Source organism: Aptenodytes patagonicus, chromosome 3 (genome assembly GCF_965638725.1).
Source record: "Aptenodytes patagonicus chromosome 3, bAptPat1.pri.cur, whole genome shotgun sequence".
Lineage (NCBI taxonomy): Eukaryota > Metazoa > Chordata > Aves > Sphenisciformes > Spheniscidae > Aptenodytes > Aptenodytes patagonicus.
In genome coordinates, this window is record NC_134951.1 from 113023314 (window position 1) to 113043632 (window position 20319).

A 20319-nucleotide genomic window follows, 5' to 3' on the forward strand; every position below is an offset into this window, starting at 1 on the left:
CGGGCGTGATGTCAGCGTTCGCCGGGTAATGCCTGTGTTGTGGCGGGTAGTTGGAGCCGGCAAAGCCCGCGCAGCGGCGGCTCCGGGCGGACCGGCCCGGCGGCGGCCCCGCGCTCCCCGGCCTCCGCAGCGGCCCGGCCCGGCCCCGCGCTCCGCGGGCCGATCAGCCCGGCGCAGCGCTCCCCGGCGCCGCTCCGCGGCCGCCAGTCCCGCGGGCGCAGGAGGGGGCGCGGCGCCCCGCGGGGCGCCGCCGGCCGCCGCGGGCGGGTCATGGCGGGGCGCAGGCTGCCCGCCCGCCTCCTGGCCGCCGCCTGCCTCGCCCTGAGCTTGGCCCCGGGGGCGGCGGGCCCGCGGGAGAGCCCCGGCCTCTCGCGGCTGCAGAGGAGGAGCCTGGCGGTGGACTTCGTCGTGCCCTCGCTGTTTCGCACCTACGTGCGGGAGCTGGTGCTGGGGCCGCCGGGGCGCGCCGCGGCGCGGTGCCGCCTGCGGCTGGACTGCGCGCCTCTGCTTCGCGCCGCCCGCGGGGGGCTGCCGCGGGCCGCGCCGCCCGCCCCCTCCGGCGGGCCCTCCGCGGCCGGGCGGCGGCCGCGGCGCGCCAAGCAGCTGGTGCTGGAGGTGGGCGAGGGCAGCCTGCGGGACGGCTGCGCCGGCGAGCCGCCGCCGGGCTCCGGCGGGGCGCAGCTGGAGTTCAACCTCACCGAGCTCTTCGCCTGGTGGCTCCGCGCCGGCGACGGGCGGCTGCGGGTGCGGCTGATGCCCGAGCGCCGCGGCGCCCTCCCGGGCAGCGAGCGCGGGCTGTCGGCGGCCATCCGCGCCGCCCGCCCCCGCCTCCTCTTCCACGTCTTCGCGGCAGGTGAGCCGTGCGTTGCATGCCGCGCACCGCGCCGGGCAGCGCCCCTCGCCCACTCCCGCCGAGCCCCCGCTGCGTGCGCCCCCGCGGAGCCCCCCGCGGGCGCGGCGTCCCGGAGGCGCAGTCTGCCCTCTCCACCGGGACGCACGTCCAGCCCCTCCGCGCCGTAGCCCCGGTCACCGCCGTCCCGGCGGGTGGGGGAAGCGCAGTTCCCCCGAGCAGTCGCGGCTTCTCCTAACCGCTTGTCCTTAAGGGCTTCGCTTTAACGGTGCAAAACGTATCGAGGGGCGTTTGTGGGGCCGGGAGGACTATTCCGAAAGCGCTGAGGGATTTTTATGAAATGCCGGGAGTTCGTTTGAGCTAGACAGCCGCGAGCGAGACCCAAAGGTTAAGTGCCACTAGTCTAAGGAGAGCAAGATCAGGTTCTTTGAAACTTAAAAATATCATCTTAAGAAGGGAAGCTGCCTCAAAGTGCTGGAAGTGATTCCAAGGTTATGTGCAGGCAGACCTCGGGGAGCAGCAGAAACATTTCCGAAGCTGGGGCTGACCGGCAAATTGTACGCTAATGCTATCGGGTATTGGTATCAATATTATTACTCTTCTTTAAACATATAAGGTAATGGCTGACAGACAAACCTGCAAGAAGCAGGTTTTCCTCTGAGTTTCATGTATCTGAAACAGAGTTAATTTCCACCCCTTTTAAAACCACAGAGGATCCTTAGTGAACTGCACTGTATCCGCTACAGTCAGACAAGAAGTTGTGCGTCTGAGGAGGGTCATGTAGCACTGGTACTTCTGTGAAGAGAGAACCTGGCTTAAAATTTTGGTTCTGGACGGCAGTGATTTGCAGTCAGGGTATGGGGCAGCTCCGTTACCTCAAATCAAATCTCCGCTTTGGGCCAGTGATCAAAAAAGACTTCCATTCTGTGTGTACATTGTACCTTTAACACAAGCTCTGATTCAGGCTCTCCCACTGAAAGAATATAACACCTAGAGGACTGCAGGGCCAAATAATTTGTCACGGTGAGTTAAGTTAGGTAGCTTTTATGAAGCTGTGTAGAAGTCAATGGTGTGTCCCTGAGCAGCCACCTACTTAATGGACCACAGAATATACTTAAGTAAATTCACAAGAGGTGAGACAAGTCAGCGCTGGGCTTTGAATTGCGAAGTTGGAGCAACTGATTTTTGATGCTCAGCTGAAAAGCTGGGCCGGCAATTTGAATAACTACAAACTGAACCCATCATTCCTCGCTGGCTGAAACGAAAATCAAAGCAGACTGTCAGAACAGGCTGGGTGTGAGTCAGTCTTACACTTGCGGCTGAAGTGAAATACCTGGGCTAGCTCTTCCTGTGTCAATTCTGGCAGGGATAAGGCAGAGGTACTATCTACCACAAGGTGGCTAGGTGAGGCCAACACACCCTACCTTTCCAGCAGGTCTTGCCTTGCTACATTGCAGTAAAAAAAAAGAATAATTAATAAAAATTAAAGACACCAAAACCCACCGTCTCTGTTTTCTGTTTGGGGAATTTATCATGAGTAGCAGTTATTTTGCTTTACAGATCTCCCTCTTTGGCAGTGAAGATACAGCCTTAGCTTTTAATGCCACCTTAACTCCGGTGCTTATAGCAGTAAGGGAGCTGGAGGGCATGCGTTTGTCTTCTTTGAGGATGAAGGTGTGGGTTTTTCTTCCTGGGTGAAGGGTGTACATGCGAACTAACAGGTGCTCTGATCTTGTGAATACAATGCAGATGGAGCTTTAACCAAAGTTAGTAAAACCCGCAGGCTCTGGATGTTGTCTGTTATCTCACTGTTCAGAAGAAATGCATGTTTTTCCAGATAGATTAGTAGTAGTTAGCTATGCCCCTGTAAAATCGTGTTGGAGACAAGGTTCTGCTGTTCTTACTGCAGCAGTCGTGCAAAGTCAATCATTGGGGATGCAGGAGTAGGAGCAGCAGAGGGAAGGAATATGGACCTCATTTACCTATATCACAGTAATAACTTCTCCTAGCAGCTGTTCATAATCTCCTGTAAAAATCCTGGTCCCTTCTTTAACTCTACACCAAGGTTGCTAACATGCATAAGTTGTGTCACTATAAAATTGTATCTCTGCTTTTTTAGCAATGACACCTTAGTGTAGTTATACTGTTACGTGGCTTTGCACTAGATTTGTAACATGGGCTTGTTAAAAACATTAAAAATCCATTCTTTCTGCTTTGCAAAGGTGCTGCCTATGTGCACACCATGTGTCACTGCCATGCTTAAATTTGTGCCGTGTAGCCCTGCCGACAGCAGGATGTGCTGACACAGTGATAACAGCATGAACAGCATCCACCAAGCCCATAAGTGTGCAGATTCCAGCAATTATTAACACCATTGCAGCTAGTGTGTACGGGGCTTAACTAAAGCCCTTCCTAAGGCAACTGAGCCTTTCCTTCATTGCTTAAGCTAATTAGAAATGGATTTCAAACAACACAATCCTCCCATCAACAATGTAAAGCTGCTTCACTTATGTTGACATACTTAGATTTTTTTTTTTTCCCTCTCCTGGAGATGCCCAGGATTGCAGTACTTCCCAGGAAAAAATATAATTACCTCACTAAATTATTTTCACCAAATTATCCTCCATGTGAATGGAGAATGAATTATATTTTAGGATGAGAAAAAATTGCAAGGGGCTGAATTCCCATTGACCTTAAGGGTGACAACAGAGTCCTGTAAATAATGCTTATTCTCTTTAACTGTTACACTCTCCGATACTGGCTCAAAGATACTTAACTGGAGTGAACCTTCTCCCTTTTTAACAGCATATTTGCACAAAGCATAAAGCAATTTGTCTCAGTGTGTTACTGAACAATTAGTAAAAGATGTACTTACTGGACTGCTGTTGTTTAACAGACAAACCATAAAGTTCACTTGAATTTCTACAGGGCTCTCCTGCAAATACTCTCAATGCCAGATTTCTCTCACACACTCATCCTCATGGGAACAGAGCATCCTGCAAGAAAAAGCTTCCATTTAGAGAAGCTGTGATCCTCAGCCCATCTACCATTTCTGTGTCAGCTTGGCCTTTTCAAAATCGGGTAAGGGAGAGTTTTCCTCTCTTGGAAATGCTTTCAGAATTAATATTGGCTTCCTCACCTTTGCACAGTGCTTCTCTGGGACAAAAATCAAATTAATTTCAATCATTTCTGTGGAAAAACACAACAAAAAATGCAGAGGAAGGGAGGAGCGGGCTCAGAGAGGATCGTAGCGCTGCAGATCTCCCGTATTTTAGGTGAGCCTCCCAACTACCAGGTTGCTGTTGACTTTGCTGTCATTGTCTTTGGTTTTGACTGGAAATTCCGCCCTACCTCCAAGGAAACCTTTCCCAAAAGAGTTTAATCAAAACCAGTACATTGCCATGGGAAACTGAACAGCTAGCGAAACCTTCTGTCAGAAGAGTCCTGGCCAGTTTTAGTTCTGGTCTTACAGGATTTGCTATCTCGTGTCAAAAACCAGTGGGTTTCTGTAGCAGTATACTGTCTGGACAGGTTATTGAGCGTTCTTGGAAAAAATCCTAAATTGTCTTTATATTGAGACTGTCGATGAAAGAACTGTCTGAGCATCAGCACTGACCGCCCCTTGCATGACTGATTGCTGCTGGGCTAGAATTACCCCCAGGACTTTTAAGATGAGATAGGGTAGCATGTGTTGTGCAGAGGCCTTGTGGGGGCCTTCTTGGCAAATCTATCCCACAGATAATACGGCGTGGGTAGGCACAGGTTTGGATTAGTCCAAGGTGAGTGCTCTACACTCGCACAGGCTCCATAGTGATCCAGAGCCCTTGCACCCTAACCCTGCATTGGATTTTTTTCATGTTAATGTCACAGGTAACCAGTCCACTCACTGTAGGGCACCTGAGCCACAAATGTTGCTAAATAGGTTTCCTGTGAGTTTACTCAGGAAGTTTAATAAGCTGAAATGGCCATAAAATAACTTCCCATGAGAACTAATTGCTACTTACATATGCAAAGGTGGGAAGCGTATGTTAAAAAGGGGCATACAGGGATGAAAATGAGTCATTCCTCCCTCTAAAGGTCAGTGTACTTTCATTCATGAAATAGATTTAACATTTCAATTATATTTTTTTAAATAGCAATGCATAACTTTTCATCCTCTGGCTAGGCGAAATATTACTCCTGCAGTGTGGCCTTCATCTAAAATTTTATTAACTTGCCACATGTATTCTCCCTGAAACTGTCTGCATTCACTACATACCAATGCTATTATAATGCTGAGGCAATTAGGCTTTACATCTTTAGGGTATTACTACCATGCACCTGAACTCATTTGCAGGAGAAACCCTTTGCCTAAAGATTAGAAAGAACTTCAGACTAGATGAAAATGCGGTTTTGAAAGTGGACATTCTGTAAATGAAAATCAGAGCTCCAAGCTGAAATCTGACTGTAGTAAAGTCCGCAGAATTCTTTCCACGTATTTTAGAGGTACCAGCATTTAATCAAGGTCTCTTAGTTATATTTTTCTTTTGTTATTTTTTGTTTTTGTTTTTCTGCTTTCAAAGAACAGAGTTTGGAGTTGTGTCATACTGAGCAGAAGACTGGTAAAAGACGTCAGTCACTTTCCAGTTGCTCTCTGTTTTTCTCTCATCCTTGACTGTATGCGACATCTGAGATCTGATCTCGCTCGTCTGATAAATCAGTGGCAAAACTGGTGAATAAGACTGAAGCATTGCAGTAGGGCTTCTGAAAGGTTTTCGTTGCAGTGCAAGGGGTTTTGCTCTTTTCTGCTGGGGTTTTGCGCTTTGCCTCAGCTATCAGGTCGGCTTTGCCAGTCCAAAGCTTAAGGACGGGCCTGAGTTGCACTTGAGTTTACTCTAGACATGAACTAGTGCAAACTGAGGTTTTCCTTTTCTACCCTTGGGTTGTCATGGGTGCCAGTGTGCTGCGTGCTAATTACCAGTTGCTAAATCACAGCAAATCCTAAGTGTGCTTAGCAGCATCTTTCCCAGTCCTTCCTACCCTAATACGTTAGGTCTGTAGCACCTCCCTTTAGACCTCGTCACTGGTGCTCTCCAGAAATGTGGATTTAGTCAGTCCACAGTGCCTGTTCTTGAACTGTAAATGCCTCTTGAAGAGGAAACCGATTGCCTAGTGATGGAGTTGCCTGACTTCGTGGGCAGCACGATCCTTGGTCCTGCGGCTGTCCTGCCTGTTCCTGTCCAAGTCACTTTCCTACTCCATCAGGACCAAGAAAACTCGTAGCATATGACTCTCCTGACTGATGGTGCCTTGTTCACTATTTCCACGCTGACCACAAAAATTTAGGGCTTTGCAAATTTGTTGCCAATTATTTGGCAGATGATGTTAGAAATGATGCTCAATCTTTGAGTGTTTCACAGAAAACATGCCGTGATAACTATTCCACGTGGTTTTGCTTGGACCAGAGATATGCGGTGTTGCTGATCTTCGATGGGAGTCAGGATTACGCACAATGCGTTCATGATTTCTAGGTCTGTTTTCTGCAAATTTTGTTTACTTTTAGGCTTATTGTTCTTATGAATGTTCTTATTCATAAGCGTGTTCAGTAAAATATCCATAAACAAACACCAAAAGGGGCACAAGTATCAGTTTATGATGTTTATTTTTTAAATTTGAATGAACATTTATGACACATTTTAAAAAGATGTTTTCTCTAAACTTGCTGTGCTTTTATTTCCCCATTCTTAAAAACAGGGAATAAATACCCACAGCAAAGAAGTGCACTGGGAGGCTTAAGTGCTTTGTTATACAAATGCAGAGACGTTCTTCAAAATCAAAGGCGGTTTTGCAGCGTCTGATTGAATTGTATCCTGAAGTAATCTGGTCATTCGGTTCACTGCACATCTCACATGAACATTACACGATAGGAAATAAAATCTGTTTGTGACAATGTTTCTGAATTAGCCAAAAGAAGTAGAAAAAGTGAGGGGAGATTGGCAGTATTTAGCACTTACTCACAAAATTCCCAAATTAATGATCCTCATCATAGTAAAGACGGTATCACCTTTTCAATATGTCAGTGCCAGCTCATTTGGGGTGGTGGTGTTTTGGGAGTCCAAGTTGTGATTTTCTTCCCAAGCAGCAGCGAATTCCGCATTGTGCCTGGACATTTCCTGCCTTTAATTCTCATACCAAAGCATCCGCTTGGGCTACCCAGAACTAGAGTACTGAGACTAGGAGATCTACTTTTTTGGCACAAGTCATTTACCTAACCGCAAACAGCAATTCAGGTTGCCTGCTTTCCAAATCTCTTTCTGTCCACTGAGTCACAGCATCTGTTTCCTGAGAAGCCACTTTTGAGCTCAACGGGGCTGCTGAGACCACAGTGCTGAGCTGAGAAAGGTCCTTTATGAAATGTGCCACATTTGTCTTGCTTCTCTAATTCAGAAAAATTTGGTTGGAGAAAAATGTCATGGAAGCATAAATGCAGATTTGATAAGTCTGACCTTTCTTTTCTTGCGAACAATAAATGTCAGAAAGCTTAAAATGACAAGCTGGAATGGCTGGAGGTTATTTATGTGTTTAAATATTTAGGCAAGAAACACATTTTGAGACTAAAGTCTAATTTACATAAGTATTTTGATTTATGACTGAGGCGGCCGAGTAGCTTCATGGTTGTCACTATCCTGCTTAGCATGACTACTCAGAAATTCCCTGTGACAGCATAGATAGATAGGACTTAGATATCTCTACTTTCAGAAGCTATAAACTATGTCAGTTGTAGTGAAGGAGAATCATCTTCACTTGTTAGTCGTGGAGGATCTATGACGTGTGGTTGAAGTGTTGTAGCTGTATCCAGTAGAAAGCGCTGGTGGCCAGCTGCAAACAGACTTCAGACAAGTTTCTAACAACAGGCATTTTAAAGAAAATGGTAAACTATCGTTCAAAGATGGAATTGAGCATGGAAAAATAGGTACCGACTGTGAAGTGATCCTCGTGGTTTGAAAACAGTTTATCAGTTAATATTTTGCATTTATTTTTCCTTTTGCCAAAGAACTTCAGTACGTAGCTGCAAGGGTAGCTGCAAGAATCGAGTTCTGCTTTGACTTCCAACTTAATTATCTTGCAGTATTTGGTCTGTCATCAGTGACTATGGCATAGAGTGAGCAGGGAGGAGGAGAGAATCGCGTGAGGAACTGGGCTCAGAAGAGGGGTCGTGTACACGTAGCTCTGCCATTGACGTGTCATGCATGTGACACGAAATACTTCCCTTCGTGGCAGGTACTTCTTTAGCAAAGCAAAGGTAGTTTTGACTGCTTTTGAACTCCATTGGTAGAAGGTGCCACTTTTTGTGGATTACTAGTGCTTTTACTTTCTAAGAACCTCAGTAAAGACAATAAGGTGCAGTCTGAACTCTTAGATTTCTAAGGGAAAAGCTAAAACAGCCTACTATATTGATTTATTCCCATCTCTGCAGTGCTAATCATAGGACTGCTATTTCCTTCACTTCAGCGACAGCAAACTTCTGAAACATAAAAATGGCATCAGTTTTGTTCGATGCTACAAGAGATTGAGGTTCTGTTTTTTTGAAAAATTGTGAGCCCCGCCTTTGACTATTAAAACACCACCTGTCTTGAAGCCAAATGGTCAAATTTAGATTTGCAGTTTTAATATTTTGTGAGGCTTTGGCCAGGGTTACCTGTAGCCCCATGAAACATGAGGGAGAGTGGAATAGGCTGTGGTTCCTCTGCCTGTGGCAAGCTGGCCAGGGTGCATTTAGCAGCTGCAGCTGGGCACCATCTCCATTTGCAGTGAGGAGCTGCAGGTGTTGGCTGCTAGTGGGGGCTGCTGAGCAAACCGAGCACTGGTTGTCCTGAGAATGGAAAACATTGTGGAGAGAGTGGGAGAAGGTTTGTCCTTTATGGTTTCCTACTTAAGGTATCAGAAAGTAACACAGAATGGGGGATTTGAGATTGTTTAACACTTCAGTGACCTGCCTGTTTCTTCCTGGATTATAGATGGCAGAGTGGAGATACTAGCCGGGAACCTTTCATCTACATGGTACTAGAAATGTGGGGCATCCCCTTTATAACTTGTCTCTAGCAACTCTTCAGTTCAGTTCGCAAACCTCAAAAGTCTTTCGGTGGTAGTCCAATGTTTACATCAAGGCAGAAGAACTACCTTTGCTGCCCAAACAAGGGCATATGCTGAATCCATTTTGGACTGGGATTTCCCCTGTAGCAGTGCACTGTGAAGAAAGAGGTGCAGGCTCTTTCTGCAAGCTTCTCCCCATTTTCTTACTGACAAGAAACTCTCTCTGGTCTCATGTCTTACAAAGCCTTGTGATGAAAGAAAACCATGACTCTATCTCCAAGTTACAAGCTGAACAAAGCGAGAGAAGATGGTTCTGTGTAAGGTGAAGAGCAGAGAACACTTGGTGGTGAGTGTAGGGGGAAAAAGCAGGGATACTGCAGTGGTGAGGGTGGGAGTACAGTGTGATGTGGCCATGTGTGGATTCTCGTGCTATGTAGTTCTTGATGTCTGTTAGGAAGAGGTAATACTAGTCTAAGTACATACTGAATAATGTGCATCAGTAGGCATATTGGAAATAGTGTTTCTCCATCTGTCATAATGTCATACTCTTTCTAGGACTTTTATGTTATTGAAGATTTCTTTCCAGCTCAGTTTTGAAAGCTCGCGTGGTTCTTCTGAATGCAGTCGCTGTAGTGCCTGTGACATGCAGCTGAATATCTGTGACTTCACCTATTAGAAATCTGTGGTGATCCTCCAGAGCTCTGCAAGCTGCAGCAGACCTCTAATTACAACTTGGACATTGGCATTCACCTGCTGTTTCTACTGGCCCATTAAGTAACAGCCTATCTCAGATGCATCAGAATGTCTGGGCTTTTTATAGCCCCTTTCATGTTAGATTCTCAAAGTACTTTAAGCCTTATCACCCTGGTGACAATGCTAAGCATTATTATATCTATTTTACAGAGAGATCATAGAAGCCAGGGATGGAAAAAGCGGTATTTGATTATGTTAGACTACAAGTGCTGAATACAATTTTCTCATATAGAATATACTAAATAGTGATCTCTCTCTCTCCTTCAGCCAAAAGGCCAAGAAAGAACAAGAAATTAAGAGTTGAGGGGCTTGGTAACTCACTGGAAATACTGCAGCAGTTATTAGCAAACCCAACTTCGAGTCTTCTCTGCTCCACGCTGTGTTTGCGACACTTGTCTTTCAAATAAATCTGGTTTTGTCACATCACTTTTTACAATATTGTTTGCTTTTTGGTTTTGGGAGCATCTGTGATCTGCCAAGCCTCTCTCTATCTTCAGACATCGCCCTGTGGCCTTTCTGTTTGTAGGACAGCGTATGTCAGTATTAGAGACCATGATGCAATGGTTACTTCTGAGGGACATTTCATTATTGATGCTAATTAAACTTGAAACTAATGAGAAAGGATTACTTTTCAGGGCTGGAGAGGAGGCCAGAATAGTTATTATAGGTTAATTATTCTTCTAAAAGACTTGGTTTAAGTAACAATTCATTTTGTCAACTTTTTTTCTTACGTTGTACAAGAGCCTTGTTTGAAGAGGATTCGAAATATAATTGCTGCACTGACCTCATCTAGCTCTCAATCAGTAATCTCCTTCCATCAGCAAAAGGTTAATAAAATCTTTAAGGAAAGGAGTTTTGTGCCTTATCTATGCGTAGGCAATTCAGAATAGGTCTCCCTGTGAGGATTTCGTTATTACCCTACTGCATGATTTCCTTGGCATACTTTTTAGATTTGAAAAATACTGTATTCCATAAAGCTTCCAAATTTAATGGTTGTTTTGCAAAACAGGTGCATTACAGAGGCGGAGAGTGAATATAGCCAGGGCTGGCTTGAGAGTTGGCAGGTAAGTCAGAGCCTGCTTCCCTTTGTTTTTAAAGGACTAGAGCCTGTGGTCAACCTTAAAAATCTCTCCTCACTTTACAGGGCACTGGGGTGTCCACGTGATGATTAGTATTTGCTGAGTAACCAAGGAAAGGAGGAGATGAGGCTCATTTTACACAGGAGCCGAGGTCTCTTTCTCACTGGGAAGAACTATGGCTTTTGGCGGGGAGGACACGCACTGGTCCCCTTTGCTCCTTCCCAGCTTTCATGTTGTCACTTTCTTCCTCTTGGCTCTTTGTAGAGATGAGTAATGGCTTCAGGCTGCTGCAATACTGTACTACAAAAAGGGAAAGGGAGAGCTGGATTAGTGATATTGTGAGTGCGGAAAGCTGAATAAAATGTCTGTGGACAGGGAGGATATCGGTCTTTATCAGCTGTGAATGTTAGGGCAGCTTACGTGCTCCATTAACCAGTTGCCCAATGCCTTCTGACAGGGCACCTGCTTTGCAGATATGGAGCTTTTGTATTAACGTGAGGACTGTGAAGGCAAATGTCTATTTTTGAAGGTGATGCTGTGAGCAACAAGGGCTCAGATGGATGGTGGGAGGTTTCAGCTTAGGAAAGCCCCTCAGTACTGGGGTGATTTACCTACTAAGTGCACATTACAATCTGAGGTGTGACACAGTGTCTGAAAAGGGCAGCATTCACCAGTCCTGAGTTCAAGAAGAGAGTTACATCCTCCATCTGGGCAGTGGTATCAAGTTCAAAGATAAAACATCCTCTGAGTAATCACTCTTGCCACAGGGCTCTGCTTAGGCCAGCTCATAGGATTTTGGATAATATTTGAAGTGCCGAGTCCCTTTTGCAGTTAAGGTTTTAAATCACACAAAGATTGATCAAAACCCCAATGTTTCCTTCTCTGCCTTGCCAGCCTACTGTCCTTTATCTCCTGAAACAAAGCAGCATTAACTTTTAAGATCTGATTCAATAACATTTTATGGATAATAATTATGGCTGATATTAAGCCTTCAGCAACCAGTCTGTATAGAGACTTAATGTGTTGAGGTTTATTACCAGTGTAACCTATCTTTTTACATCGGTTGTAAAGCAGTATCAGCTATACCAGTAAGAGGAAAAAGAAGTATCAATGAACTATTTGCCTCTGTTTCTCTGCAGGGTGTTCATATGCTTGCCACTTGATATTGCTAGCATGGTGGGAGTTTGCTGGTGAAGAGTTTTTGTTTACAGAGTCTGTTTGCGCAACTGCAGAGTTGTGATGAATGAATGAATGAATGAGTGAATGAATGGGCTACAGCAATCCTGTGCTGCAAAAAGGAGTCCATTAGTGGATAGACCCTGGAGACCAATCGATCATCTTTTCCCTTTTTTATAATAAGAGTGTGAATTTGAAGTTTTCAGAGATGCTGTTTAGAGACGAGCTCCACAACTTCCTGTGAGGCTTATCCCAATAATGGAAGTTCTTGAATGTATGAAACTTCTTTAGACAACCCATACTAGTGATTTTTTTTCAGAAGTTTTCCTGATCTCATCGGGACATAGTTGTATGTATACATGTCATGACTGTTTATGGAAATGGTCCCTGAACCAAACTAAAGACCAGGTTCAGCAGAAGAAAGCTCTGGTAGTTTCTAAGTCCCGAAGTGCTGTGCACAGTGGTCTAATATAAATTATAATATGAGAAAGGAAACTCGCCTTAGTTTCCACATTGGGTCGACGTGGAAAGTTCTATTGTATTGGCACTGAAAAAGTCACCTGAAGGACCCAGGACTGGGTCCTTGCTCAGCTGAACCTTGTGATGTTCATGCATCATTAACTGTTACTGTACTATATAGTTACCTTTTTTGCCTTGCTCCTCCTCATAACTTTCTGTATAAGGAAACCTACCTCCCTGGTAAGTTCAAATAAGATGCTGTCTGCTTGTGTCCTTTTTGCCTTTTTGATGGGAAAGCAGAAGGGAATTCTAAAGTGCTGTGGGAGCTACATGGAAGCCTTGCTTTGACATCTCTAAATATGTGAGTAATGGGGTGCTTAGAACTGATTTTACGTGTGATGGATGCTCAACAATAAGGAATCACAAATTGTGGGCAGCAGAGCTTGGAGAGGAGAGCTGCTCAACAAGATTAATGGGAAGGGAGACCTTTAGTGTAATGAAAGACAGTTCAGGCTTGAAAACAGACAATGACACACTAGATCGAGTCTTGAGGAGTTGGACAGTTGGGTTTCCTCTGCAGGCGGTGATGTTATGCATTCATAGAGCCCCTTCCTAGGTAGGAGACTGAACAGCTGTGAGACAAATGCACTAATTCTCACTTCACCCACAAGTGAATACACTGGTACACCAAGGGATAGGATTGTCTAAGGGTTATCTGTCAAGCTGGTGATAGGGATGCTGAAGGAAACCTAGACATTTCTTTTTGTTCTAAGAAATGCAGGCTGATGAGAAAACCAGGATGAGACTGCAGTAGAACATAGCTGGGTCTGAGCATGTAGGGTTTATTTTACAACCAAAATACAATTCTTTTAAGCATCTCACTGAGCACTTGGTGTAAGGTTAAGGCTGAAGTCAGTGAGATCCTCCTTGGATCTCATCTAGCCAGATTTTCCTATGCAAGGGAAACATAATTAAAAAAAAAAAACAACCTAGGCCCCCTTTCAATTAGACAGTTAATAAAAGTTTAAAGGTGTGTTTTATTACTAGTAGAAATATCAAGTTTAAAAGACAACAAATAGCTCTGTATTTTTATTGGAAATAATAATTAAAAAACCCAAGTGAAAGTGTAGCTCTTCTTTCCTCCTTTCCAGCTCACTGTAAGTTGCAAGCTGTTATTAACTCTGAATATCATGACTAAGGGGGTATGAGCGGGGAGCAGAATTAGCAAAATGTTAGTGGAGCTGGCTACAGGATCATTGTTATGGCTGCAACTGTTATTCTCTATCTCTGGCAAGGATAATACTGTGTGGAAATGAAGCCAGCAAACATGTAAAATACATCTAAATATAGAGGACAAAACAGCAAATAATAACCGGATCAGTAATCAGATGCAGAAGGCCTTATCTGTAAGTACAGTGTCTTGAAAGATGGCAATGCTGGTAGATAAACATTAAGAGGACTGTGAAGCTGAGAATAAATAGAGCAATATCCTCTAAACAGTAAAGAGCTGGAGCATAAGACCCTGGAAAGACATTCAGGACTTATTGCTCGAGAAAGATCCCTAAAGCTGTCAAGCAGATGTGCAGCTGGTAAGTAGATGACTAGCTGGGACGTTGACTGAAATGGTAGAAGAAATAAATCAAAGGGGATTGCATTAGTGTAACTGAAGGCAGTATATTACTTTGCTGTGAAGTATAGTGTCCTGTGGAGAAAGCAATGACTGTCATCCCATAAGAATGATCAAACTGAGTGGAGACAAGTCCCAGATTTAGGCTGTAGCATAGGCAGGGGTTTCTCTTCCATGCAGTCATAATTTCCAGGTTTTCTTGAAGGCCTCGGACTGGAGTTTGACGGGAGGCATAAGGGACCGATCCTAAGCCTACTGAAGCCAATGGTATCTTCCCATTGTACATCTACTCCATTCTCCTGTGCTCAGGTATGGCCAGGCTGGGTGACAACCACCTTTCCTGCTCTTTGCTATCAGACCATCTGCTGTGAGTGCACAGGGAGACACAGCACACCTCATTTTTTGTGTCAGAAGATAAGGAATAGAACTTTTCAATCTGGCATTTTTTGTCAGCACTTACTCTAGATGGTAAGCAAAAGAAGACATTGGTGCTAAGTTTAGTGACCAAAACAGTATTGTCTGTCCTGTCCTTATACAGGCCAAATGAGCATGTGAGATGCTGAGAGCCCTTTTTCTTGAATTCTTACTGTTTTGTGGAAGGGACTTTTGGGCATAAACTGTTCCACTGTAGCATGGGTGTTAGCCATTAAACACCTTGCTGTAGCCAACTCTTAGACCTTTGGCATCCGATGTCTGGGTTTTGAGTTGAATGAAAACAAGGAAAGCATCAGCCCCATAAGGGGAATGAAGGAGTAAAAGCATCCTAGTGCAAGCAAAGGGAAAAATGTCAGTTCTTCAGAGTCCAGTGACAGGAGGAAAGCACTTGTCAGGCTTATCAGAATATTCCTAAAGAAATGGAAGGTTCTGATAGTCACCTCTTAAAAACTTTACATCCACTGTTCATTAAGCATTGCATCTCTGAAGACCTAGTTTCAAGTTTTTTACCTTTACTTAAAATGAAATTCTGTTTGATTTACCCCAAGGTACTGTACAGCACAAACAGATCAGGTGGGTCTCCTAACTGAGGATAAGCACCCTTCCCCTTTTCTACCCTGCCTGTGCTGCTGTCATCATGCCTTCATGGTAAGGCACTTTTACATGGTATCCCAGACTCAAAATTAAAAAGGTTAACAAATTTGCCCTTTCTGCCCCATGAAAAAGTTCTCAGTATATGATACTAACATTATTTCAAATACACTTTTGTTACTTAAAAGTGTGAAAATAAGTTATATTTTTAAAATAGGGTAAAAGGATTGGAAGGGGGGAAATGAGGCAATATCCTTTCTGAAAAGAAAAAGTCAACTAACTTGAGCTGTGCATCTGAATGGAGAACACCACTTTTTACTCAAGAAGGGACAGAAAATGCCTTGTTCCTGCCTCTAAAATCTGTTCCAAAGTATCTGTGATAGTCAGACCCACCTGCAAAGATAAAGAGCTGAAGTATGATCTTGTCTCTTATCATGTCTTTTATCATCACTCTCATCCCTTTCCCCAGAAGCACTTGGGGATGATGGACTGGGGTCCAGATTAAAATACTCAAGGAAAGGAAGAATAATATGAGGGTCAGACTAGATTAAATTAAAGTCACATCAACAGAATTATCAGAAGGAAGAGCAAGCAAAGTACCTAAAACGTAATGAAAACTCTTATCCAAACTACTTTACAACTAACAGGGAAGTGCTTTTTAATCTCCTTCTTAGTTCAAACTAGAATAATTCAAAAATATTTTTTTCCTAGTCTCTAAATTGGTCCAACGATTGTTCCTTTGGGGTAACATCCTGGGAAACACCTGTTTTATTCATAGTTTTGATTTCATGGCAAGACCAAGACTTCTTTCTCATGGGTGCACTGTGAGCCATCTTAAGACAGTATAAACTTGTATTCTGCCTCAGGATTTTCATGCTGATGCTCTAAGAAGAAAAGCTTTATATGGTGATTTTTGAGCTGCTCCAGGCATGTCCCTAGCCACGAAAGCCTGGCTTTCAAGGTAGCTTTGAGAACATGGTTCTCTGTCTAGAGCCTCATCACTGACCTCCCAACCCTGGTCACTGCTTCACTAAAGCCTGTCTCCAGATCCTCATGGACACTTCCATTATCATAGAATCACAGAATAGTTTGGGTTGGAAGGGACCTCTAAAGGTCATCTAGTCCAACCCCCCTGCCGTGGGCAGGGGCATCTTCAACTAGATCAGGTTGCTCAGAGCCCCATCCAACCTGACCTTGAATGTTTCCAGGGATGGGGCATCCACCACCTCTCTGGGCAACCTGTGCCAGTGTTTCACCACCCTCATCATAAAAAATCCTGGAACAATCATTGTGTCTCTTGAGGACAGAATCCTGCAAGGTCTGGAAGCAGTTCTGTTTTCTCTGGGTAAAACGCAGGTATCTCTTGCCTCTCTGTAGCATCTATTGTTGGTACGGATTGCTGGGGTTACACATGGGGAGTTTCAGCTGTTCTTTTCAGTGCATGCCCAAGGACAGGGAGGGTGCTTGACTTTTGGAGCTACAGTTTCATGAAGGCTCAGTTTTGAAAATCACCTCTGTAAAAAGTTGCAGGTAAAAGGCCTTCTGGATCAGAGCCAAAGCTGGAGCTAGAGCTGCAAAGGGGCAAGTTCAGCTCTAGTGATCTGAATCTCACCTGCCTTACATGCAGACACCAGCTGGGTTTTATTTTCCAGGCAAACCCATTTGTTTGTTTGTCTGTTTTTAACAGAAGCCTCTGTTAAAGCCTTTTTTTTTCTACCTGAGCAAGCTAAATGCTGTGTTACGATTCTGTACTACAGCAAACAGAATCCTTTCCCAAAACGGCCTCTTCCTCTAACGAGGCTAGTTGTGGTGGAAGTTGTACCTCGCTGTGACTGACAATGTCATGACTTGGTCCTACGCAGATCTGCCTTGATGTGACTTCCTCCACGGGTTCCTTCCCAAGTCCTATTTTTTTATATTGCATTTCTGAACAAGTAACTCTTCTCTCAAAGGCACTCCGTAAAAGCAACGTGCTGCAGTTCCTCTGAGTAGCACTAAACCTGTGACAAACCAAAGGGAGGTTCCACAGCAAGGTGATAAACCACTGGCTTGTCAACTTTTTTGCTGGCTAAATGGAAAATGAGGCAGGCAGCTTTACGCTTTAAAGTGGAGAGAGATAAGGACAGTTTCAGTGTTTCACAATCAGCCATGATAATCCATAAAATGAAGAGTTACTGGTTTTTTTTAAACTGATGTCTCGATAGTGAGGGACTCCATTTTTCACCAGTATTCATGCTTATTCCTGTGCTATTCAATAACAGAAGATACTTATTAATATATTAAACAACTGAGATTTCACCTGTTAACCATTTTCCTTGAAATGCAGTTTTTAAAAGTGTTTAATCAGAGCTGTTGATGAGGTCAAAACAAGTAAGACTGACACCCAAGAAAATGACAAATTGTTAGAGTTGAGAGTGGTGGAAAGTGAAGGTTTGTAGCAGTTCCATAGTCTTTCACGATCCTAATTTTTCAGTAAAATAATGATATCAATGAACGTTGCGATCTTGCTGAAGTGGTAGGGAATAGAAACGAATTTGGCTTTCTCCTAAGGTGTTACGCTGCGTAGGTTGTGCTGTAATCTGTGTCATCGGGGAACATACCTGATACTTCAGGGAAGGTACGAAACTCTGACCTCCTGTTTTCTTTAATCTTAGAACACTTCACGTAGTTTATTTTGTTCTTTCCCCCCCTTCTTTTTGGGGTCTGATGTAATTTACCTGTTAGTGCTGATAAGTGCATGCCACTACCAGTTAAACCCAGCAGTGAGTCACAGCCTGGTGCGCCTGCCAGGCCAGTGCTTGGTGGTGGGTGATGGCGGGTGGCATTGCCAGTGGCGCCGCCGTAGGCCTATGCCCTGGCAAGTGAGCTTCCCCAGGTCACTTAAAGCTCTTGTGCCCCTATTGGAACTGTATGTCTGTAATAAAACGCCGGCTGAGCGGCACCTGAAGATCATGGCTTTCCTCTCTAGCTGGATGAGGTACGTGAAGCGCAAACATCTATACCGTTACCGTTTGTCTTAGGAGCTGCAGGTCAGTTTCTTGGCACACCAAAAACTTTAACGAGTTTTGCCTTCGCAATTCCTAAACAGGTCCAGAAGTCCCTTCCAACCTCAACCATTTTGTCAGTCTGTGATCTGTGACTGCAGACGTCATCAAACGGGATTTGGCCAGGCTTTTTTAGGGCAGCTTGAGCTGTGCTGTGTTACCCTATGTTACCCTGTGATACATGTTCTTAACTGTATTATTCTGTCTTTTTGTGAATGCCAGCGATCTGAGCACCTCTGCTTGGAATATTGTGCTCAGATTTATGGTACTCTGCATACGTGATTGCTCACCATGCACATCAGCAGAATAAAGCAGTGTCTTTCATTAGGAGAGTGACAGATTTTTGATGAGATCATTGAATCCCGAGTCATGCATGAGTTCTCTAACTGCTTTAGGGCACGGCTTGGGTATCTGGTTGTTACACGGGACTAGTATTTGTTTCACTCACAGAGACAGCAGGTCAGCCCATTGACACCTGCCCACTCTGTTAACAGACCAGTGAACCTACTGCTGTTTAATATTTGTATGATAATACAACACAGTTGAGAATTGAGTTATAAAATGCAGGTCACTCAGTAGATGCAGCAGTCGGTGAGGGAGCACAAGGTGACAATGAAACAATTCAGATTAGCAAGTGGGGGCACTGCAGCTGTTTGTGCTCTAATTGCATCTCTCCAGATGTTCCTGTGATGTGCGGTAGAAGCCAAACAGTCTCTAGACATAACTGTATTTCAGTGTTCAGCTTTCTGAACACTCTTCTGTGGTCTGTAGAGAAGAGATAATTTAAGGACCTAAGCCATTTCATCTTCTGTGCTGTCAAATAAACTCTGTCATTCTGAAGTAACATTTCCTGGGTATATTTTTTTTGGAGATTTCTTTTCACATTAAGATCAGCAAAAGCTCTTTCTGGGAAGCCTGATTAAAAATGCAGTTCCTCCCAGGAAAGAAAAGAAAAATAACATTTTCAGCATCAAAAGAGATCACAAAATTATCATGAAAAAATGAAATTAATTTTGAAGATTATGCATTGCAGGAAAGTAGGTAGAAGTGACCTCAGGGCTTTCTGCTGTTTGTAAAGTAGTTTGTGGTTTTTTGAATAGGCGTCTGCTAAGAGTGTAAGTGACAAAGCCTCTCGGAGAAAAGAAGTGTCCTGTATTTGGATTAGCTTCAAGAAATGGATGAAGATAGCTAATTTCCTCGTGAAATTTACCCTTGTCTGTATATTAAAAAAACCCAAAACAAACAGAGGCTATAAAAAAACTGCTGTTTCTTTTCAGCTACGTGCTGTTAGCGTTGCTGGGAATGCAAACACAGATGGCTTCCAGCTCTGTTGCAGACCTTTGCCTCCCAGGATCAGACTGGGGCATCAGCAAGTCAAGCTGTGGAAGTACAAACACTGCTTTGCTATGTTGCTCTTTTGAGCTGGGTTGTGTTCTTCTGTGGTGGTATAATTAATCGTATAACTGCCCACATTATACTTGGGCCTTAACTCTATTAACAAAATAGGGAAAATCTCAGGAAAAGGAGTCATTTCTCCTTTGGCCTTTTTGACATTGTACAAAGGGTATAGAAGAGAGAATTCCAGTGGTTTCAAATGTTACCTTCTATATTACATACAGCCAAAATCTTTTCAAATGGTGTCCTTTTTATAAATAAGTTTCCAGTCCAGACCTTTGGAGAAAAACGAATCTGGCAAGATATTCACCATTTTGTTTTGACAGTCTGAATTGTTTGCAAGACCTTAGCATTGAACGCTTCTCCAGCTCTAGTCTAACCTTCATCTGTGACCAACCCCTCTTCTGTTTCCTCCTCAAATATCCTTTCAGATACACGTGCATTTCACAGGAATAGAAAATGTTTATTGTTATTAGCAAAAAAATAATGATGCTTCCCTAAGGCCCATGTTTTATCAATAATTTTTATAAAGTGTGTTTTGCATCTTGAGGTGTGTCTAGCATTTCGGCTTGGAGCAATGCATTGCATACCTGGAAGGCAATGGTGACTGTCTTTCCAGTGTCTTTCATCAGTCATTTAAGATGAGTAAAATCCAACTGACCCTTCTATAATAACTAGGGGCAAATAGCTTTGAATTGTCATTTTGATAAATTTTGGAGTATTGGCAGTGTTATGGGCTAAGGAGCCAGGCATCCAAGCCTTTCATCTGTCAGTGTCATTATGAAATACCTTAAAAGAACAGGGGGAATGTGTCCTAGCTATTCAATAAATCTTATC

General features: G+C 44.0%; 1 protein-coding gene across 1 annotated transcript in view; it reads left to right on the forward strand.

Moving 5' to 3' along the window:
- Window positions 1–270: 270 nt before the first annotated feature.
- ALK (ALK receptor tyrosine kinase) overlaps window positions 271–20319 on the forward strand; it is a 328254-nt gene continuing 308205 nt past the window's right edge. Inside the window, exon 1 of the mRNA XM_076334726.1 lies at window positions 271–853. Within this exon, the coding sequence (XP_076190841.1) occupies window positions 271–853 (583 nt within the window). The remainder of the gene's footprint in view (window positions 854–20319) is intronic.